Source organism: Schistocerca gregaria, chromosome 5, assembly GCF_023897955.1.
Source record: "Schistocerca gregaria isolate iqSchGreg1 chromosome 5, iqSchGreg1.2, whole genome shotgun sequence".
NCBI classification, from domain to species: domain Eukaryota; kingdom Metazoa; phylum Arthropoda; class Insecta; order Orthoptera; family Acrididae; genus Schistocerca; species Schistocerca gregaria.
The window spans coordinates 121,100,951-121,126,072 of NC_064924.1; the positions used below are offsets into that span (position 1 = coordinate 121,100,951).

At 43.3% G+C, this 25,122-nt stretch overlaps 1 protein-coding gene across 1 annotated transcript in view; it reads left to right on the forward strand.

Moving 5' to 3' along the window:
- The window catches only part of LOC126272143 (cytochrome P450 6k1-like), a 75,977-nt gene that overhangs the window by 22,460 nt on the left and 28,395 nt on the right, over positions 1 to 25,122 (forward strand). The window contains exons 3-5 of the mRNA XM_049974757.1: positions 7,011 to 7,249; positions 12,698 to 12,960; positions 21,644 to 21,843. Of these exons, the coding sequence (XP_049830714.1) occupies positions 7,011 to 7,249; positions 12,698 to 12,960; positions 21,644 to 21,843 (702 nt within the window). The remainder of the gene's footprint in view (positions 1 to 7,010; positions 7,250 to 12,697; positions 12,961 to 21,643; positions 21,844 to 25,122) is intronic.

The window sequence follows — 25,122 nt, forward strand, 5'->3', positions numbered from 1 at the left end:
TTCACGTGAAACTGTCACGGTGCAGCGCGCCTGAGCGTGTAGCGCTTGTGAAGGCCTACGATAGAAGCAGTAGCAGCCCAACTGCGGCTAAAAGGAAGTTTGCGACCGAATTCAAGCTGAAGACAACCGGTCCAAGTGTGCTAGCAATCAAGAAATTGATTCGCAAATTTGTGAGAACTGATACTGTTTGTGATGACACTGTTGGCAATGTCGGTCGTCCAAAAAGGATGGAAACGCCTGAAAACTTCGAGAATACACACGCTGTGCTTCAAACAAGTCCCAGGAAATCGATTAGACGAGCTGCACAACAGGTGGGAATCAACTGGAAGACACTGCGACATACTGTTGTTGAAGACCTGCATCGCATCCAATACAATATCCAAACACATATGCCATTAAGTCCCAGGACCATGGAACAGCGGTTGTCTTTCGCCAATACTATTGTCCACAGCACTGACGAACAAGACTTTGACATTAAATGGTTCCGTTTGGCGATTAAGCTCAATTTTATTTGGATGTGTTCGTCAGCAAGCAAAAATGGCGCATTTGGCGGACTGAGAATCCACATTTCGCGATCGAGAAGTCTCTTCACCCTCAGTGGGTGACTGTGTGGTGTGCAGTGTACAGTCAGAGAGTAATCGGTGCGACATTCCTTGATAGCACTGTGACTGCCGAACGGTATGTAAAGGTTTCGGAAGACGATTTCTCCCCCTTTATCTAAAGTGAACCTGATTTCGACAAGATGCGGTTCATGCAAGACGGACCTCGACCCCATCGAAGCAGGAGAGTGTTTGATGTCTCGGAGGGGCACTCAGGGTACGGCACTTGTCTCTAGGGTACCCAGAGGCCACTGGCATGAGCCTCGATTGGCCACCATATTCCCCTGATCTGAACACGTGCGATGCCTTTTTGTGGCGCTGCGTTAAAGACAAGGTGTACAGAAATAATCCAAAAAACCGTTGCTGAGCTGAAAACAACGATTCAGGAGGTCATCGACAGCATTAGTGTTCCGACACTTCAGCGGGTCATGCAGAATTTCGCTGTTCGTCTGCGCCACATCATCACCAATGATGGCATGGGATTCCAGTGGCACCAAAGGTGTCTCCGGTCTCGTCACTGGTGCCCCGACGTCACCTCAACTTTGAGCATTAGCTGGAAGCGTTTCGACGGAAGCCAACGCAGCTTCCAGCTGTTTACGGACAGCAGCCAGCTCTCCTTGTATCCGCTCACAACAAGCACAGTCCCTAGCCATATCGTACTGCGTACAAAATAGATATAAAGTCTCAAATGGCGCTACTGAGTTTTAAAATATACCAAGGGAGAAGAAAGTAACACTAGAAGTTGCTGTGCATATTTCTCACTGTATTCTAGGACCGCAAGCTATTAAACAGAAATAAATTTCTCTACTTGAAGTTGATGTATTTAAAGATATCTGTTAAAAGAAATCCTGTTTGCCGAAAAGTTACCGCGCGAGAAAAATATTCAAATTACAATGCACTGATCTAAACTGTGTGCTGTCTACTAGCACAAAATTAAAACCTAGTGGCGCCACGGAGTTACTCGCAAAGGGAAAATTTACACTAGTAAGCCGCCCTGCACAAGGATATTCACAAGACTTACGCAAAAACAAAAACAACCATTAATTTTCTAATCACTACTCCGCACAGTAAAATACACACGTACAGCTCACTTCTTGGCAGAAGCACGTGAACAAAAAACAAATAATAAATTAATTTACTGTTATCAGTCCTGTCGACTCGGCTGCGGATTCCTTTCAGCACTCATCTGGGTGACCTCACACTTTTCGTTATTTAGGGTCAACTGACAATTTTCACACCATACAGATATCTTATCTAAGTCGTTCTGCAATTTGTTTTGATCTTGCTAGTCGATAAAAGACTGCGTCATCTGCAATCAACCCAAGACCGATGCTGCAGTAGTCTCACAAATCCTTTATATAGATAAGTAACAGCAAAGGGCCTATAGCACTACCTTGGGGAACGCCAGATATTTTTTCTGTTTTACTCGATGACTTTTCGTCAACTCAGACAGGAAATCACGAATCTAGTCACATAGCGGAGGCGATATTCCATAAGCACGCAATTTCACTACAATCAGTGTCAAAAGCCTTCCGGAAATCTAGAAATACGGAATAAATTTAAAATCCCTTGTCAATAGCACTCAACACAGTGTGAGTTAAGAGCTAGTTGTGTCTCACTAGAACGATGTTTTCTAAATCCATGTTGACTGTGTCAATAGACCGTTTTCTTCGAGGGAATTCATAATGTTCGAACACAATATACACTATGTGATCAAAAGTATCCGGACACCTGACGAAAAATGACTTACAAGTTCGTGGCGCCCTCCATCGGTAATGCTGGAATTTAGTACGGTGTCGGCCCACCCTTAGCCTTGATGACAGATTCCACTCTTGCAGGCACACGTTCAAACAGGTCCTGGAAGGTTTCTTGGGGAATGGCAGCCCTTTCTTCACGGAGTTCTGCACTGAGTAGAGGTATTTATAACGGTCGGTAAGGCCTGGCACGAAGTCGGCGTTCATCCCAAGGGTGTTCTGTAGGATTCAGGTCATGACTCTGTGCAAGCCAGTCCATTATAGGGATGTTATTGCCGTGCAACCACTCCACCACAGCCCGTGCATTATGAACATATGTTCGATCGGTTGAATTATCGAATCGCCATCCCGAATTGCTCTTCAACAGTGGGGAGCAAGAAGGTGCTTACAACATCAAGTCCCGCGTCCCGACATCCCGATTTAGGTTTTCCGTGATTTCCCTAAACCGCTCCAGGCAACTGCCGAGATGGTTCCTTTCAAAGGGCATGGCCGACTTCCTTCCCTGTCCTTCCCTTATCCTATGAGACTAATGACCTCGCTGTTTGATCTCTTTCCCAGAACAACCCAACAACCCAACTGAAACATCAAGGTAGGCCTGTGCTGTGATAGTGTCACGCAAAACAACAAGAGAAGCAAGCCCCCTCCCTGAAAAACACGACCACACTATAACACCATCGCCTCCGAATTTTACTGATGGCACTACACGTGCTGGCAGATGACGTTCACAGGGCATTCGCCATACCCACACTCTGCCATCGGATCGTTACATTCTGCACCGTGATTCGTCACTCCACACAACGTTTTTCCACTGTTCAGTCCTCCAATTTTACGCTTCTTACACCAAACGAGGCGTCGTTGGCATTCACCGGCGGTATGTGTGGCTTATGAGCAGCTGCTTGACCATGAAATCCAAGTTTTCTCATCTCCCACCTAACTGTCATTGTACTTGCAAGGGATCCTGATGCAGTTTGGAATTCCTGTGTGATGGTCTGGATAGATATCTGCCTATTACACACTATGACCCAATTCAACTGCAGGCAGTCTCTGCAGTCAACAGACGAGGTCGGCCTGTACGCTTTTGTGCTGTACGTGTCCCTTCACGTTTCTACTTCACTATCACATCGGAAACAGTGGACCTAGAGATTTTTAGTAGTGTGGAAATATGGCGTACAGATGTATGACACAAGTCACCCAATCACTTGACCGCGTTCGAAGTTCATGAGTTCCGCGGAACTCCCCATTCTGCTCTCACAATGTCTAATGTCTACTGAGGTCGCTGATAGGGAGTACCTGGCAGTAGGTGGTAGCACAATACACCTAATATGAAAAATGTGTGTTTTGGGGGTGTACGGATACTTTCGATCAAGTAGTGTATGTTCGATCGTCAGATATCTCCAAAAATTCAGATACAAACATATTTTAGAAAACATAGTAATGGATGCCTGTAGCATTCCACTTTGACTGATATCATCTGGCACAAATTATAATACACCTATCCAGGAGCGATTGTTGCACGCAGATAAGGTGTTTCAGCTACGATATACGTATTATTTGTTATTGTTTCATTGCTTATTTCCAAGTTCCGCCAGCTAAGTGCAATCGCCAGAGCGTTTCATTTTAAGAACGTATGATTGGACGATAGTTTGTCTGCAACCATTTTTTTAATGGCAGGTTACACTACCTACCCATGAAAATGGCTACACAGCCAAAGAAACTGGTGTAGGCATGCGTATTCAAATACAGAGATATGTAAACAGGCAGAATTGAACGAAATATCATCGATATGGAAATATGGGCTTTGGGACACGAGGGATCACTCGTGCACCCTTAATTACTGTACGACACAAAGCTTTGCGCTTCTCCTGGGCCCAACTCCGACGTTGGACTGTTGATGATTGGAAACATGTTGCCTGGTCGGATAAGTCTCGTTTCAAATTTTCTCCAGCGGTTGGACGTGTACGGGTGTGGAGGCAACCTCATGAATCTATGGAATTTAAGAGTCAGCAGGGGACTGTCCAAGCTGGTGGTGGTTCTGTGATGCTGTGGGGCGTGTGCAGTTGAATGATATGGGACGCCTGATATGTCTAGATACAACTCTGACAGGTGACACGTATGTAATCAGCCTGTCTGGTCACTTACATCCATTCGTATCCATTGTGCATTCCGAAGAACTTGGGCAACTTCAGCAGGACAATGCAACACCCCACCGTCCAGAATTGCTCCATAGTGGCTCGAGGAACACTCTTCTGAGTTTAAACACTTCTGCTGGCCACCAACTCCCCAGATATGAACATTATTGAGCATATCTTCGATGCCTTGCAACATGCTGTTCAGATGAGGTCTCCAATCCCTTGTACTCTGGCGGATTTATGGTGTCAGTTCCCTCCAGCACTACTTCAGACTTTATTCGAGTCCATGCGACGTCATTTTCCAGTATTTCTGTGTGTTCGCGGATGCCCTACACGATATTAGGCAGGTGTGCCAGTTTCTTTGGCTCTTCAGTTTACCTTCGATAAGGACAGTCGTCACTCCCAAGGTAGTGTTCTGTATAAGGAGCTGTTGCTTTCTTGTTCTTTGGAAGGATCTAAATTAATTAATTTTGCCTGTCAAAGTCGCCCTAACCAACCCAACCACCTGATGGTCTGCTTTTCTCTGAACTGTGACTGCGTCCGTTTCTTCTTCACATGCTGCAGTGGTTTCGATCTGGTTGAATTTAATGATTAACGTAGAAAGAGAGGGAGACTACAGACCAGTAGCAGACAGCTAAAGAAAAGCACAGACATGTCCTCGTAGACACCTGGAACTAAGAGGCATTGTCGATGGTTACTATCCTGTCCACATTTTCGGCCTACACAGGCGATCGGCAGGCTTACTGTGTACCAGACCACAAATACATGGAATGGCCTCAAAACACCATGACGATATCTACTCCAGTCCTTAGAGATAGTCTCGATGCAGTAGCGACATTATCATTTTGGTCTCATTACTACCTAGGTAAACACTACCCTCGGTCAGAGCCTCCCGTACCTGAACAAGCCAGCTACAACTGAGATCCGGATGGTCGTCCAGAAGTAGTTTCCAAACGACTGTTCGTCCTTAGCAGACGCACACTCCAGCGACGTGCAGAGCATTTTGTGTTGCTTTTTTTTCCATTCTTGTAGAGGTGTCCAGCGTGCTCGCAACATCGGTGACAATGGAATATGATAAAATAATCGCGAAATTTCTTTGACAAAGATCTATGACGTGGCGCTAAAAAGGGATATTACACTGTAGTTAAATACTTCGTCAAATTTCGAGATGGTGGACAACAGCTTGTTATTATGCGCTGCAGTTTTTAGTACCACAATTGCATTGCGTGTGTATTTAGAAGGAAACGACAGAAAAAAAGGAAACATACTCGGATGGAGCCTCAGATATTACTTCGATATAATAAAAGCATTGAGCAAAATTTGTTATGAGAGCTACAAGTGGAGGAATTCAGGTATTAATACATAAATTACTTACGAGTGGATGAGAGAGTATTTCAGTATTTACTCGGTAAAGGGCTTCTCCTATTGCAAAACAGAGTACTCTCTTGAGAAATGCTATATGTGCTGAAAACAGACGAACTGAGAGAAACGTGTGAAGCGATTTATAAAGCACGGAAGGAGAAATATGTGAAGATAAGTAAATGTGTAGTAAACTATATGGGCAATAAGAAATATTTCTATTTTTGAATAATTTGATTAATGGAATTCGTGTTCCAACAAATATAAAATTAATAAAAAGTGCGAAACGGATGAAGCGCTTTCTGGCTTGTGGCATTCAGAAATCAAAAACAAACGAAGTAGAATAGAAAGCTAAGAAAGAATTTTTTTTATTTTAGAGTGTGACCACATCCTCTATTCCGGCTTGTTGAAAAGCAACCTGGATGTTTCGAGATGTAGAGGTGGATGGCTGTAGCTGTGAATGTGGACATGTAGTCGCCTGCAGGGTATTCCACCTGCCCACCAAGACACAATTAATAGCATACACTGAGCCCCTTTGTCACCCCCAACACTAGTCGGAGCACGTTTATATAAAAAAAAAATCCATGAGAGTCGAAGAAACACACCAACATTGAAGCCATGTTTAGAAACACAATACACAGACGTCAAATAGCTGTAGCGACGCCAGCGGTCAAAGCGGTTACATGTCACATTGCCGTGAACAGGCGACAAACGACTTTTATGATCAAATCTATGGCGAGGCCCTAGATTTGATCATATTTATTTGGCAAAGTTGCCTATTACACCATCAAATTTCTTTGACATAAATATTTGACGTATCAGCTTTGACACAGCAATATGATAGAGTAATGCCAGCATAAAAGCCAGTATTCCATTATCCGTGTCGCTGTTAGATAACAAAGCAGGCCAGTCAAAGTCAACAGCAGATCTGGTTGTCCTAAGTCGTATCAAGCATAAATTGCCCAAGTTCACCGGGATCCTCACCATAGAGCTCGTGTGGGCTTCGAAATGTCGCGTCACGTTCCACACGATTTTCTATTTGTCTCAATTGCGGATCTAGCTAACACTGAGAATCGGTACGATCGTTGTGGTGGCATCTAAGTTTTATTACATCAGAAAGATGTGCGCCGTCAGTTTATGTCGTTAACTCTGCTCTGTTTTCATTTCAGGAGAGAGGTATGTCGGGTTCTACGGATTCCGTCGACCACTGCTGCTTGTCCGGGACCCTGAACTCATTCGCCACGTCCTTGTCAAGGATTTCGGGACATTCCACGACAGAGGGCTGTTCATCGACGACGAAGAACCTCTCAACAAACATCTCTTTGCGTTGGGAGGAAAGAAGTGGCGCCAGCTGAGAATCAAGTTGAGCCCTACTTTCACATCTGGAAAACTAAAGGGGATGTTCAAGGTGAGTTGATGCGTGATGCGGTTCCTCAGCGTAATCGTTTTCTGCTACAAACCCAACGGCTTTGATGCAAAAATTGTCTCTCGAAAGCTATAAATCTTTTCCTTATGTAGAGATGGCCGCCAAAGCGGTCAACGACGATACAGACTAGTTTGAACACTGTCACAGCCTATAGGTTCACAATCGATTACCACTACGTTAAGAAAACTTGACTTCATAACAATGCCGTTTAGTCTTCTTGGATTTTTCTCCGTACAGAACGTTTTGCTTCGTCACACACTGATGTTTCACGTTGGAAACTTCATTTACGCTATATGTTCCAGTCGTGTAAATGGAACCTCACCCTTACGGAATTTTTGTCTTTATGGAGGGAGACACAATAATGAAAAACCGACGTTCGTGACGTCTTTATAGACTTTACTAAAAAATCAGTAGTTTCAAACGTCACGTCTGACCTGGTTGATCTCCCTGAAGATATAGCAGTATTTCCAACTAATATTACGTCAAAAACTCGTAATCTGCCCGCTCTCAGTTAGATCCTCACAGGAGGCTGATAGTCTCGTACAGAGCGTAACGTTCCCGTACTATTCACGTGCTTCCATTCACAAGCGTTAAGGGCGAAGGACAGGATGGTGGGCGACGAAAATATTGCTGAAATTCAGGATTTTTCTTTCTCCGTACTGGAATGTAGTAGAGAAATGAGGTTTGCTGCAATTGGTATTTTTATTGAAAAATATTAATATCTTCACTGTAATTGGGATTTTGCCGAGGTAGCTCTGAAATGAGGTAGATAGACGGTTGTCGCTGTAAATACCGTTTTGGTTATCTGAAACACAAAATTTGCATTTCACCCTGATCCTTAAAGATGTAATTTCAGTTCATAGTAGGGATTTGAAAAGAAGGGTCAAATTTGAAAAATGTGGCCATTTTGGACACCTCTTTCTTAGTTTAAAAAAATACAAAATATGAGCATAAAAAAATCTGATACAATGAAGAGCATTCAGTTTCCTTCAAGGAAGGCCAAAATTCATTAAAACCGAATGAAAATTGTAGGGTGGGCGACGACAACCATGCCGAAAAACATGGTTTTGAGAAAAACCCGTTTAAAGTTTGACAGGTATTTATCATATATGAAAAGGGACAAAGCTTGAAACTTACCGGGATATCATCGATGCCTGCTACACATAATTGTCGACCCGGCTAGTGGCTGGCCGCTTTCTGTTACTTTGACCTGATAAGCCCTCATTTTCGTCCTCAACGGTCTTTTCGTCGCTGAACGCATCGCCCCTACCGTCTCTATTCTTACAGAATCGGCGCATTTCGCCACCGATTTTCACTTGAAGAGCATTTGCCAATTGCGTTAATGCCGTACAGTCTACATTGAATATACATACGGCCAAATTGGAAGCAATGGTGAAAATTTCGCTTCGGTTGGACGCTATTTTTAGAGCGTATCTTCAAATGAGACTAATGAAACTTTCGTTCCCATTTTGAGTAAAACCGAACAAACGACGCTCCAGCAAATCAGGTTTACTCAAATCGGTTTAAACAGGGAGCGTGCACTCGGAACTGCGTCTCTAAGGCCGAGGCGTGCCGTGAACGCTGAGCTTCAAACGCTGAAAGAATCGCTACTTTATTTTGCGAAGTAATTCTTCAATGTATATACACTGGAATTCATTAATTAAAAAAAAATATTAGAGTTCTTTCCACCTTTTGTTACACCTTAACGGTTAATCCCGATGACTATATAGTTTGGAGTGCAATGTAACTCCGGACGGTGGCACACACATTACTTAGCCGAACTGTGCTCCCAGCCATATGTCATAATAGCGACATGATAACTTGTTAAAATATTACGTAGCATAATGGTAGTCTAGGCTGAAGGTCAAGGTATTATACAGATAGTTTAGTACAAACTGCAGAGTGTCCATACTTCTGCGTGCAACTTTTCTTTATAAGACAATGATTGGTCATAGGGGCTTTCTAGTACTAAGAGGCTGAGTAGTAAATAAGTCACAAACTCCAGAATACCGCGTATCGTTTTAAATTTCACGCCTGTACTTATCTAGAAGGTCGCAGCACATGTTGGGTGGAAGGTAGCCGACACACAGTATTCAGCGGCCATCAGTTAATGAAGTCAGACAAATGTGGCAGGCGTTTTATGAGTGCGTCCCCGACTAAACAAACGCAATTTTTGTAAGCCGGGAGACTGTTCGCAGATTTTGTGTTAGTAGAAGATCCAACATCGTGTTACGAGTGGAAGCCGAAGTGCACGCGTTTTAGCTCACGCAGGCTGGCGTGAGGTGGGAAGAACTATGCTGACGTGAGGTCTGGAACATGACAAGGTATGAGAATTTAGAAAGCGGACGTAATTAGTTTGATACTTAACTTTTATCCAGTAATGATGAACGTCGCTCTTGACGGTACATGAGTCACAATATTATCTGTTTAGAATACATTCTTGAAGATATTACTTATAGTAACTGAATATGGCGCCTTTCTAGGTCGTAGCAAATGACGTAGATGAAGGCTATGCTAAACTGTCGTCTCTGCAAAATGAGAGCGTATGTAGACAGTGAACCATCGCTAGCAAAGTCGGCTCTACAAATGTGGCGAGTGCTAGGGAGTCTCTCTAGACTAGACCTGCCGTGTGGCGGAGCTCGGTCTGCAGTCACTGATAGTGGCGACACGCGGGTCCGACGTATACTAACGGACCGCGGCCGATTTAAAGGCTACTACCTAGCAAGTGTGGTGTCTCGAGGTGACACCACAGCAGAACTCGTTCACAGCGAACTGCGTGTCGTACGTGCTTAGAACTGCATTTCAAGGAAATCTGTGCTCAACTGGATACAGGAATACAGCAAATGACAATAAAAAGTCACAAACAAAGGGCTCTGCGCGGCCCCTTTCTTATCCTGCTCAGGCACTTTGTTGCCCCGTGTAGGGGTATGTCGCTGCCGCCTGGACACATGAGTCTTGTGGGTTGCAGGCATTTAAGGAACCAAATAAACTTGTTCTATCCCGAGAGGTAACTCCTTAAATGCTAACACTGCCACAAGAATTGTATGAAGCAGGGTTTTAACGCCTTGTCGAACCATACCCTTCAAGAGCAACACGAGGAAAGTATCTCTCACAATAGCTTTATTCCATGTTGGAGACTGAGCAAAGCAGGTGGTGAATTTTCTTCTGTTTCCCAGTTTTAGTTCCTTGTTCTTCAAAATGTAATAGCTTTTCTAACGTGAAATACAGTATCCTTACAATTCGAGAACATTATAATTCTCGAAGCTGTGAAACGAGGAGCAACAATGCAAGTAACCAAATTTTAGCGAAATCGCATTGATCGACCATTTTTTTTTAAATCTCCTAGTCCATAATGTGGTTGAACTATTTGGCATCTGAGTGCAACTCTATCTAGACTATCGGAAAAAATTCAGCATTTACTACGTGAACTACCTCTTCAGTAGCACTAATTACCTGTTTTCATCCTCTCTGATGTCTGTTCTGCGCTGAGAGATTTCGTTTCCGTTGCGCCGCCACCATTAAGCTTTATGTGCCTCCTGTTGTTTGTATGTAGTTGGGACGTCAGAAAATCTTCAACACACTACATGAGGTAAACTGCGTATAAAAGCATAATTTTTTGTAATAAAAAGGTTTACAGATGTTGTGTACATAATTCCGCGTAGTCAGCTCGTACACAACTTTCCCACTGGAGCGCGCCCCGCTAAGCACAACAGCGCAGGCGCAGCACTCGTCCGTCTCCACACTACGAGATGGCGCTGCCGAAGAGACGGACCAAATTCTGCTTCCGCCGATCCGCGTAATAATATGTCACGCAGCCAATGAGATTGCTGCTAACGTAGAACCTTTCTCCTCGCGGATCACACTCGCGCAGTGATACCTCAACGCTCGAGGTATTATAACAAGTGTGCAGACCTCTGATTAGTCAGTCTGCATTAGTCTGCATTTGTCTGTACCAGTCTATAGTCAAGTTTCAGTCTGCGCATAACAAGATTATTATATTCCTGTACATAGCCATGAAGAGAAATGTATAGACACTTTGTCAAGTATCAGAGATATGTGAGAATAAGGTTAACGTACCAAGACCAAAGGAACTTCGGATTGTCAATTGTAAATAGCATCCAGAACCAAGTTAAGAAATTTTGTGCTTGATTAATTTTCACACACATTTATTAAAATAATAACAAGATCTGTTTAAAGTTGGTCACCGTCAATCCGCTACTCTAAGTGTGCAAGTGGAATTTCCAACGCCGTGCGACTGCTACGGTCGCAGGTTCGAATCCGGCCTCGGGCATGGATGTGTGTGATGTCCTGAGGTTAGTTAGGTTTAAGTAGTTCTACGTTCTAGGGGACTGATGACCACAGCAGTCGAGTCCCATAATACTCAAAGCCATTTGAACCATTTCTAACGTTTGACCTAACGGCAGAAGATAAACACGCCACAAGACATATTGCTCACACTCGCCTACTTCGTTAGAGCGACAAGTCAAACAATCTGATGGTGTGTGTGCCGAAGGTCTTACAGTACGAACACCACAAAAGACTTCTTTCTAATCTTGTAACATCTACGTCTATCCTCTTCAAATTCACCCCATACTGTGTGGCAGATGGTAGATCTCACACCACCATCACTTACCCGCTTCTCTGTTCGAATCGCGAACGGCGCCTGGGAACAGTCGCAGTCCGTACGAGCTCTGATTTCTGGGAATTTCGACAGCAAAATTCTCCGTGATACACAAGGCATTTCCGTAACGGACATGTCCCGCCTAAACGATCCCAGCGCGAAACGTGAATCCTTTGTCGAATATTCGCCATCGGTTGCCTTAATCCTACTTGGCAAAAGAGTATTATCCAAGAATCTGTCAAACAAGTATTCAGTGTATGCCGCCTTTAGAATCTGAAGATGGTTATTGTATGGCCGAAACTGGTTATGACTGTGTCATAAGAATGTGATTGCGTCTATAAATAAACAAAAAAATTTTTGCTAGGTATTTTACATTCGATTTCACCAAAGTCCTAATCCAATAATGATGGATTTCTCCGCCTACTTACGATTCATTTATTTACGTTTAGTATAAACTGCCAGTCCCCGAAACAGCTGTAGTCCCTCCGGATTTCTTCCTGCATTTCGCTACAGTCGTATGGCGTTACCATCTTGCTGTAAGGAACGGCGTCATCTGCAAGAAGCTTGACGGAGCTTCCGACGATATCCACAAGATGATGTTTATACACTGCAAACAACAATGGCCCTGTAACACTCCCAAGGGGTAACGCAGAAATTACCTTCATTTCTGTCGATTTTGTTCTGTTAAAAATTACGTCTCAAGTTCTATCTCCTAAAAAGTCCTGAATCCAGTAATAGGAACACGCTAGTTTGCTGAAACACGCTTCTCTCTTACGGCCACTGACGAGGTGTATGCATTTATGTGATAGACTATCCAGGACAACGGGCGCGAGATGGCAGACGTGGTGGGGGAAATGGTGGACCGCGGGCAGTCGGTGGAGGTTCGCGAGCTGATAGCGCGGTTCACCACTGACGTCATCTCCTCCGTCGCCTTCGGCCAGGAGTGCAACTGCCAGCGGAACCCGCAGCACGAGTTCCGCCAATGGGGGCGCAAGATCTTCGAGCCCTCTTTGCGTGCAGGCATCGTGTCCATTCTGAACTTCATCAGTCCAACGGTGATGAACTATGTAAGGTAAGATCCGCAACTATCAATTCGTCTGTTATGACCTCTTTGTGGATGGAACGTTAAACCCTAAATAGTCTTCCGCCATGACTTGGATGTGTTGAAGGCAAAGCGCTGCACACCATTAACTTAGAACACCTCCACTGCCTTGCTACCCATACCACTTCTCAGGTCCTCAAACGAAACATTTCGTATGCTCCTACTCGCTATGCCATGGTTCTCAAGTTTTCTTCATTTCACGAACTGTTACAGGGCTGAGACCTGAGCTTCTCCTGGCGTAAACTATGTTCAAAGTACTTACGGGCATTCATCCAGGTTGAATTTTCGACAACTGCCGATATTTCGGCGGATGCACCCTCCGCCATTTTCAAGGCTTAACTGCAACGACCAGACGAAGTGCAGAAAACACGAGAGCTCGGTTCTGCGAGTCTAACAGAAAAGATAAGACACACCTAAACAAAAACCACCAAAGATGAACGAAGTCAGAGCTATCGATAGTAAGAAACTATGGACTGGTAGTTGAGGAAACGTTAACTCTGTCCCTATGTTTTTTAACAAGTGAAAGAGCAGGATTCCAGGCCGAGTTTAAACAAAAGCCTCCATCCCTATTCACAAGGTTGCTAGCCAATTTAATTTCAACAGACTCCTTAATCACACTATCCCAATAGCCGGACGTGCATGCTAATATCTCGGTATTATTATATAATAACCTTGTGAATAGGGATGGAGGCTTTTGTTTAAACTCAGCCTGGAATCCTGCTCTTTCACTTGTTAAAAAACATAGGGACAGAGTTAACGTTTCCTCAATTACCAGTCCATAGTTTCTTACTATCGATAGCTCTGACTTCGTTCATCTTTGGTGGTTTTTGTTTAGGTGTGTCTTATCTTTTCTGTTAGACTCGCAGAACCGAGCTCTCGTGTTTCCTGCACTTCGTCTGGTCGTTGTAGTTAAGCCTTGAAAATGGCGGAGGGTGCATCCGCCGAAATATCGGCATTTGTCGAAAATTCAACCTGGCTGAATGCCCGTAAGTACTTTGAACATGTTACAGGGCTATCATTTATTATAGAAAGGCTGGGCCTGATCGTAAAACTGAGTTCTTACAGTCTCCACCTACAGAAGGTTTCCTTGAAAATGGTCTAGGCTTTCAGGAATAGTGCCAGAGAGAAATCTGGCGGTCTGAGGTTCCGGAAATGTCCAAGACAAAATTTTGAAGTCAGACGGTTGTTTGTCTACTGTTTTGTATGTTAAATTTTAATGGCTATGAGCCTTCCTAATTTATACGTCTGTCCTTACTACTGAATCTAACTGCGGTTTCCAATGGAATCTAAGTGCAAGGAAATCTACGTAGAGATTCTGCGACATGCAAACAACGCTTACAGACTTTTCCTTCGTCCGAAGATGAGTTCAGCTGCACTGGAGTGGATCGATCCTTTCTTGAGGGGTAAGTTTGTAGGTAAATGATTTATTGAAATAAGAGAGACCTAAATATTGCCTCTGATTTATCACCTACTATTTCCTCTGTTATAATACTGAAACATCCCCTTAGAAAAATTTATAAATGACAGTGCTGGAAAACGTTTACGTTATTTGATTTTCAAACAGCTGAGCAAAACTGAACGTACTCAGACATTTCTCTCTTTACTTATTCTGATCATCACTAAAGTGACACACAATATTTTTTTTCCTCAACGCAATCTGACTTTCAATAAACCCCGCAAAAGATAGGCGCTGACTAACAGTAACCTATACCTTTCATGAATCACTTACCTCACAAAAATCTTCGTTACTCGAACTACTGCCATTCAGCGAGTGCCAATGCTGCCAGCTAAATAAACGATTCTAACTACTGAAGGCACTAACAACTGATAGGCATAGTTAACAAATGAAAGATTTTGGTGGAGAACAAACACTGTATTTACATTAATAGTGTTCAAAAGTCATAATATACATAGCAGTTCATGACATCCAGTCTTACAAATTTCCTTTTTCTGACGGACACTCGTCCAGATCATCCGCTCTCAAAACTCCGCCATCTCTCTCCCCACATCTACCACTGCTGGCGGCTCACCTCCAACTACGCAACGCTACGCGCTGTTAACAGCCAACCGCCCAACACTACAATAGCAAATATTCCAACAATGCAAACCAGCCACAGACTGCACACAGCACAGTCAGTGATTTTCATACAAAGCACTACGTGGCGTTACCAACATAAAAACCTAAGGGGCCTACTTACAATACACCTATCGTTACCCTATACTGTAATTACCTGTTACACTACTATGTTGCACTTTGTCAAAAATAAGCTTGTTCGAGTACTTTGATATTCGCTATTCAGTACTACCTTCCGCCCTCAATATTCTGTCTTAAATTCGTTGATTGCCACATTATTCCCTCATATATTTCGACCTTCCTCGGCACTTTCCACTCACAACATCCAGTCCCTACTTCCTCTCATTCCTAACTATCTTCAACTGCTCTACTTGATGTTATATCCAGGGGTGCATCTCCGATGACGACCATTTGTTATGATTTCCACATATTGCTACACATGGTTTTACATTATTTAATGGTTTCAATAATTTCGTTTTCTTAGTGGTACTATCTCCTAAACAAACTACAACATTGTCTGGGATTTAAGTTCACAGTTCATTGTCGTATTACTTTGCACGCACAGTGTTAGTTTCTGACACTGGATGAACGGAAGCTGACCATGGAAGTTGCTGTGTATGGGCTGTACATCACATAAACGAGCAATCCTTCTCGCAGCAATGGTGGACCGACTGTCTGACGTCGAAAGTCAGATCGCTGGCCCCACGGATCTCTTTGCCTCTGCTGGCCACGTGATCACATATAGCTCCTCCAGTATCTCTCTACCGCCTGGCTATTTAGGGTGACGCAAAGCCACTCCAATGCATCTTCTACCAAGCTTTGAGCCTGCACCCCAGTTTTTCAATCAGTGTCGTGATCGGAACCTGCTCTACGTACGACTTCGTGCCACAGAGCCGTCACCAACCTAGGGAGCCGGCTCTGCTGTCTGCGTTCACCATCACCTGGACTTCGACCAGGCACTTGGCGTCGGCCATCGACTTTCACTGTGCTATTTTCTTCTTTCTCAACTTGCTGTTCTACAGTATGGACTAGTGTTACTTGGATTCACTTAATTTCTCCACGAACTTTTCCGATTATGCACTGTTTACGTATTTATAGACTTATCCAACTTCCCAGCTCGGCGCAACTCCGGTAACAACATAGTTCCTACATCTACTACATGGATACTCTGCAAATCACATTCAAGTGCCTGGCAGAAGTTTCAATCGAACCACCTTCACAATACTCTATTATTCCAATCTCGTATAGCGCTCAGAAAAAATGAATACCTATGTTTTTCTGTACGAGCTCTGATTTCCCTTATTTTATCGTGGTGATCGTTCCTTCCTATGTAGATCGGTGTCAACAAAATATTTTCGCATTCGGAGGAGAAAGTTGGTGATTATAATTTCGTGAGAAGATTCCGTCGCAACGAAAAACGCATTTCTTTTAATGATGTCAAGCCCAACTTCTGTATCATTTCTGTGACACTCTTTCCCATACTTCGCGATAATACAAAACGCGCTTCCTTTCTTTGAACTTTTTCGATGTCCTCCGTCAGTTCTACCTGGTAAAGATCCCACACCACGCACCAGTATTCTAAAAGAGGACGGACAAGCGTAGTGTAGGCAGTCTCCTTAGTAGGTCTGTTACATTTTCTAAGTGTCCCGCCAACAAAACGCAGTCTTTGGTTAGCCTTCCCCACAACATTTTCTAAGTGTTCTCTCCAATTTAAGTTGTTGGTTATAGCACTTCCTAGGTATTTACTTGAATTTACGGCTTTTACATTAGACTGATGTATCGTGTAACCGACGTTTAACGAGTTCCTTTTAGCACTCATATGGATTACCTCACACTTTGCAGTTTATTTTGATCTTCTGATGACCTTATTATTCGATAAACGACAGCGTCATCTGCAAATAACCGAAGACGGCTGCTCAGATTGTCTCCATAATCGTTTATATAGATACGGAACAGCAAAGGGCCTATAACACTACCTTGGGGAACGCCATAAATCACTTCTGTTTTACGCGATGACTTTCCGCAGTTACTACGAACTGTGACCTCTCGAACAGGAAATCACAAATCCAGTCACATAACTGAGACGATATTCCATAGGCACGCAAATTCACTACGAGTTTCGGACAATAAGTCCGATAATCCCATAACAGTTACATGTTCAATGTCTAAAACTACCGTAAGAAGAAGCGACAGTTTACTTTCTAGGAATGTAGATAGGAAACCACATTACAGAAGGCGCGTTTTCAGTCCTGATATCAAGGAGTCTTTACAAGTTGAAGTGTTTAGTCGGTAAACAAAAGGTAAACAGTGACCCACCCATATAGGGGATCAGCTGACATGATTTTTGTGCACGGACAATCAAATGGAACCTTTAGAGAAATTGACACGTTGAATCGTGCCGTGCACCCGAAATTCACAGTCTTCTGCAGAACTTTTGAGTAGCTTAGCGGAAACACAGAAATTGGTGCAAAGAACGAGGACAACAAATGATAGGGACGCCCGTCTAGGAAAATGCAATGTGTGGTGGCCTGAGTGTGGATGTTACAATCGCCACTCACAAGGGAATTTGTATTCCAACATTTGTACATAAACCCATCTCCCATTAGTAATCACGCCCGCCACCGTTTGTGATAGTGTTGCTTTTGGGCTTTGTGCAACAGCGCACCTAGTTCACGTCTTTAGTACACGCGTGCCGGTATTGTCGTACATAGATAGCAAAAATCAACGAAGCCATTAATGTTTAGAATATTTTAAATACTGTGGCATTTAAGAAGACGATGTAGGGCAGGGTAATGTAACTATCGAAATATTTTTGGTGAATATGATTATTCAGGAACATGGTTATTCATTTGGATGCTCAACTGAAGTCCCATTGAATAAGATAGTGGATGAAGAAAACGACTTTATAGACGATAAAGCGATTGTAGTACATGTATCAGTGACGGAAACAGTACTCCTCAAAGACAAACTAGTAGTTCTAGTGACAATGACCCTCCACAAAAGAAGAAATACAATACTGTTACTGTTTTAACAAAATTTTCGGAATAACATTTTATGATCATTATCATACGCCTCCTCGTAAAGTTGTGACGTGCACCTCATTATTGCAGAGACATCCACCTAAAAAAAGCATATCAACCATCAAAATAATGTTTGATTATGTGGAGAAAAAAAGGTATATGAACATTCATTTCCTGGAAACAAGGTAATCAAAGAACTAGAGATAAAACAACACATGCTACCCCAATTTAACATACCAAGGAATGAAATTAAATGTGTCCGTTACAAGCACCTGAAATTTTAGACAACACAAAAAGCAAGAGAAACTGCGCGCACAAACTTTAAATGTTCTGCTCCTTTCATAGCACGTCTGACGAAAACAACAATACAGAAAGTGCCGTAGACACATCACTGTTTCCGTGACAGCCAGAGATGTACAGGAAGACCAAGATATTGGCCAGCCTAGGACCTGATTTCCCAAAGAAGTAGACAAGAGAACAACAAATTTCCATATACAGCCACACTGCATTTGGAAGACTGATCGAAGTCGATTTAATTGTCAACTAAAATTTTGTATATGTGGAGATCCACAGCCTGCAGAAGCTTAGTAAACGTAAACGTGGTCCGTAGCAGGCTGTAACGTGATTTTTATTTAATCGCGCTTTTTGTATTGGCCAAAATTGCAGGTGCCTGTAAGGGACACATTTTATATCATTTCTTGCGATATCTGCAGACAATAAGCGGTTTTACAAATGCATGACAACGACAAGTAATCTAAATTAGAACGCCTAATTATAAATCACGATAGAGCCTTCTAGGGGCCGTGTTTACATTTATCAATTATGAACTACTTTCTGATATGACAGTGTCTAAAAAAAGGGGGAAAATAAACAGTTGCCAAACTCTAGTCTACCCATGATACATCTCATAGTCATACAATAGATATTGGACTTTCAATGAGTGGACACGTAACCAAAAGCTGTGCATTTGGCTTGAAGAAAACACTTTCGGACAGAAAGTTAAAAAGGCTACAGTAGACATTTGGAGGCTAGCAAAATTGGAAAAATGTCAAAAGACCATTTAAAATCCTTTTTCATCAATGTTGTTAATGATAATGTCACAAATAACCAGAAATGTGTACTACTTTGTGGTTGTAGGAATATTCACGACACATCAATGCATGCATTATCGCTCCACTAGAAACAACGAAATATGTAAAGCCTTTGGGTGCATATTTCTTCTGACAAATATACACAGAAGAGCCAAAAAATTGGTACACCTGCCTAATATAGTGTAGGAGCAACGAGAGAAAGCAGAAGTGCCGCAACACGACGTGTCATACACTCGACTGTGTCTTACGTAGTGCTGCAGGGAAATAACACCATGAATACTACAGCGCTGTCCATAAATCCATTAGAGAAAGAGCGGGCGGAGGTCTCTTACGAACAGCACGTTGCAAGGCATTCCAGATATGCTCAATAAGGTTCATGTCTGGGGAGTTTGGTGGCCAGAGGAAATGTGTTCCTGGAGCGACTCTGTAGCATTTCTAGGCACGTCGGGTGTTGCATTTTCCTGATGGAATTGCCCAAGTCCGTCGGAATGCACAATGGACATGAACGAATGCAGGTGTCCAGACTGAACCCTTACGTTTGCGACACCTAGACGTATCGGGGGTCCCATATCACTCCAACTGCACACGCCCCACATCATTACGGAGCCTCCACCAGCTTGAACAGCCCACTGCTGACATGCAGGGTCCTTGGATACATGAAGTTCCCTCCATACCCGTAAACGTCCATCCAATCGATGAAAATTTTTAACTAAATTCGTGCGGCCAGGCGACATGTATCTAGTCATCAACAGTCCATTGTCAGTGTTGACACGACCAGGCGCGGCATAGAACTCTGTATTGTGCGGTCATCAAAGATACATGAGTGTGCCTTGAGCTCCAAAAGCCCACGTTCGGCTGAATGGTAGATAATGTGACACTTGTTGATGGGCCAGCATTGAAATCTGCAGCAGTTTCCGGGAAGGTTGCACTTCTGCCACGCGAATGATTCTCATCAGTCGTTGTTGGTCACGTTCTTGCAGGATGTATTCCCGGCCACAGCGATGTTCAAGATTTGATGTTTACCGGATTCCTGATATTCACGGTACACTTGTGAAATGTTCATATGGGAAAATCCCCAATTCATCGGTACCTCAGAGATGCTTTGTCCCATCGCTCGTGCGCCGACTATAACACCATATTCAAACTCACTTAAACCTTGATAACCTGCCATTGTAGCGGCAGTAACCGGTCTAACTGCACCTGACACATGTTGTCTTATATATAGGTGTTGCCTGTCGCAGCTCCGTATTCTGCCTGTTTGCCTATATTTGTCTTTGAATACGCATGCCTATACCAGTTTCTTTGGACGTAGGGCTGGCGCCACATTTACTTGTCTGCTTACAGTTACCCTCAGCGGTAACACAGGATGCAGAGCTGCCACCCTGTCCCCTTGACCGTTTGCAGCGTCACGTTGAACTGATATTTGTGGGGAAGCTTCATAAATGGCATATGCCACAGCGCATCCGACGTGTCGGTATGGAGTCCTGTTATATTCACAACATGATTTCCTGCAATGCGCACTGCAGGTAATTTGAACAGCAGGCATTACATATTGACGCTGATTGCTGTGCTCTATCTTGGAGGTAACCGGGACGTCATCTTTCAACACGATAAAAAATGACTGTGTGTTTTCGAGAGGAACCTCGATACAACACATGTTAGAAAATAGCCCTGGCCAACACGTTCTCCAAATCGTTCACCCCATTGGAAGCATTTGCTTGTGGGTTGCAGACAGACAAGAACACCACTTCTAATCTGTCACAGCAACTGATAAACTCTGTCACAGATCTGAAGCAGAACAGAATGACATATATGTATCTGTCATGTTCGACTGAGTATCCAACTGTGTTAGAACCATTCCTTCTGCCAGAGGTGGCAGTTCTGTGTGCTTGGAGCACTTAATATCCCCAGATCACCTACGAACTTAGTCACATCTTCTTCCAACTACTACGCTTCACATCCTCAGTTTTGCTATTTGCTGGTGTTGTTCTTGTAACGGTGGACAGTGTATCAAGAGATCCCTAGGGGATATAAGAGTAACTCTCCACGAAACCACACCTGGCCGACGTCCATTTATTGACATCAACGTTGCCTCGACGTGGACTTGTCCAAGGAACTCTGCTTCGATTGCATGCGTCTGGTGACAGAGACATTCCTTGACTCCATACTACTGAACGAATCAGCCTCAGTCGGACTCAGCTCAATGGGAGGACTGCGCTGGTGCGCAACTGACTTTTCTCCTCAACGGCTGTGGCTGTGGTCCAGCGGTCGGCCTTAGTGTTTCTATACTCCTCGTTGACCTCGACATGCTAGATGGTTTATTGTGTCTACAACGCCACCATGTCATTATCATTGGCCGTTATACGTAATGTGTTGGAAATAAGTAATCTCCTTCCATAGTGAAAAGAGGCAGCTTCTTTTTAGGAGTGTTTGTGTTAACATCAAATAATTGTTACTTTTTTTTGTAGGGTCAAAGGAGGGGCGACGGCTGTCAGCAAATATTTCCAGAAAATGGTTGCAGACACCGTTGCTTACAGAGAGAAGAATAACTTCAGAAGGAAAGACTTCATGGATCTCCTTATTCAGCTAAAAAACAAAGGATATGTCGATCCTGACAAAGGAGAGACTGTGGAGAATGCGCATCAGAATGGCATCGGCACTCCTGAGAGTAAGTCCCTCCTTGTTCTTCTTCTTCTTGGTGTTTCGTTACACTCACACTGGCCGCTCTTCCTGATGGTTCAGTGACGTAATTACCTTAGAGCAGAATTGTCTTATGCACCATGAACCTACATATCATATAATTACTCATTGTATGTTGTATTGTTGGTGTATTGCGTCAGAGTGAGCACAAAGCGCTAACATTTACTTTAGTAAGAAGTGGTCTGATGACATTCTCTGTTGCGTTTCTGGATACATCACATGCTAGTAATGAGTAGCTCCATATGTACAACTGGAAAATGCTGCCTACTAGATAAACTGTTTTGTATTATGACTTTGAATATAACCAAAAATATAATATGCGTAACTCAGAATAATTACTTGTGAGTTGGCATTTTCTTCCTCTCAGTCCTTGATATGATGGGCCTGTCTAGTGTTCGGCTTAACACATGTAGGAAACCTAAAACTACACACAGACTACCCAGAATACCATTGCCACTATCGAGAATGGGTGGTTAGTTTTGCCACGGCGTCGCTCACTTATAAGTCCAAACAATTTGAGGCACTGGACTGTTGTTCTAAAAGCGAACTGTGAAACGTACTATACTTATTGCGACGTAACAGCCCTTATTCTCTACATACATAAATGAGCCTACGAACAGTATGAGCACAAAAGTACGGCTGTTAGCTGATGAGGCTTTAGTGTACGGGAAAGTGAGCAGCTGCAGGATAGAGGAAGCGATGGGGAGGATTTCGGTTTGGTGTGAGGATTGACAACTTGCCCTTTAGGTCGGAAAAACTAAGTTAAGGCAGATGGATAGGAAAGACAATCCTGTAACGTTAGAAAACTGTATTTGGTGCTGTCCTACATCACATTGTTGTGTCGATTAAATATTTAGTCATAGTATTGAAAATCGAGATGAAGTGGAACGAGCATGTAAGACAGGTTGTAAGGAAGGTGAACAGTCGACTTCGGTTTATTTTGGCTGCCTGAAGAATAATTTCACTGCTACTAACATACATCTCGCATAAGGAGCACGAACACGAGATAGGTGAAATCAGGGTTCGTTTGGAAGCATATAGACCGTCGCTTTCCCCCCGTACCTTCCGCCATGCACCGTATGGTGGCTTGAGGAGTATAAACGCAAATGAGGATCTAACAGAAACTGTAGTCACTAAACAAGTTTTTACTCGTACTGGAATTAGTATCTATTTTTTTATCTGATGTATACCTGCATGATGCAGTCTTCCTTCAGATTCCTTAATTTGTGCCGCTTCGATGAATTCGGCTATTATTGTCTCACCACAAGGAAAGAAGGATAGAATTAACGTCTCCTGATGCTGCAGTTCTAGAGATCGAGTGCTAGGTGAGATTACCAGGACAATGACAGGAAATGACAAAGACATTTAATAAGGAAACGCTATTAAGTGCTTGGTTGCACTGACATACAAAAAGCAATTTATTACCTATTTGCTGTAATGCTACCAGCCATAATTTTCCGATTTTTCCGCCAAAGATATGCCGCAACCCTCACGATATGTAGTGGAAAGGAAACGAGTTCCGTATCTGCCCTTGCGTATGGAAAACTTCAACCCAAGAAGCGCGGTGGATACATGATACATTCTGCATCCGCAATCCACTATGTCAGCACTAGCTGAGTAAGTAACACTGGACTAGCGCACTGTGAGACAGTAAAGCCCTGACGTTCGCTGACACAAGCCTGTGCTTTCAAGCAATCAATTGGAATCCTGGTGGAGCAAAAAGACTTAACCTCCAATATACGGACGGCAAGAAAAGGAGAGAATGACGTAAGAATTTTTAACATGTTGCAGCCCTGTCAGCAACTGAGATAAATTAATATAACAAAAATTTGCGTCAGTTGCGAAATGTTACTGGCCTGTACCCAGGTTTCAGCTAGAGTAATCTAGACTTCTTCAGAATAAACTGATACATGCCAGAATAAAGCACCGTCAAACATAAAAAGCTGAAGTACCGTGGTACCGTGTCAAGCTGCGTTACTTAGCTGAGGAACAGCCCCGACACCACTTTATGGAAAGCGGTCGGTTAGCCGCGGACGCTACGCTGGAACTGACTGTGGCACGCGGATATGTACCGAGCAAGACGGCGGATCACGCATATGCGCGCACGGGAAGTCAAAGGTGCCTGCCATTGGCTGTCTTTATGTTATCTACTGGGAAATTACCTATAATGTTAAACCGTACATTTGTGATAAAACAAGGCACTGTGGTGATAGAATCCCAATGAGTGTTAACAGTAAGCCGAGACCTTATCAAATGATAAAAAATTTCACTTAGACGATAAGTTAAGCCTGTTAGCTTAAAAAACCACATATGATCACCGCTATGTTGGATGGTTCTGCACTATCTCACGAGGGAATGGACAAGGTTATATGTCCGTAACGCGAGAACTTCTCAGGGTTAGGAGAAGATGGAAATAAAATAATTTCCATTATGCATGGAGTAACACGTCAAAGAACGGCACGTAGCCAGAGAATCACATTAACTTCTGTGCCTTGTCACTTCATACCCATTCCTGATATTTCGACGCTTCAGTCTTAGAAATTTGTTGTTGTGGTCTTCAGTCCTGAGACTGGTTTGATGCAGCTCTCCATGCTACTCTATCCTGTGCAAGCTTCTTCATATCCCCACTGCAACCTACGTCCTTCTGAATCTGCTTGGCGTATTCATCTCTTGGTCTCCCTCTACGATTTTTACCCTCCACGGTGCCCTCCAGTACTAAATTGGTGATCCCTTCATGACTCAGAACATGTCCTACCAACCGATCCCTTCTTCTAGTCAAGTTGTGCCACAAACGTCTCTTCTCCCCAATCCTATTCAGCACCTCCTCATTAGTTATGTGATCTACCCACCTAATCTTCAGCATTCTTCTGTAGCACCACATTTCGAAAGCTTCTATTCTCTTCTTATTTACACTATTTATCGTCCATGTTTCACTTCCATACATGGCTACACTCCATGCAAATACTTTCAGAAATGACTTCCTGACACTTAAATCTATACTCGATGTTAACAAATTCCTCTTCTTCAGAAACGCTTTCCTTCCCATTGCCAGTCTACATTTTATGTCCTCTCTACTTCGACCGTCATCAGTTATTTTGCTCCCCAAATAGCAAAACTCCTTTACTACTTTAAGTGTCTCCTTTCCTAATCTAATACCCTCAACATCACCCGACTTATTTCGACTGCATTCGATTATCCTGGTTTTGCTTTTGTTTATTTTCATCTTATATCCTCCTTTCAAGACACT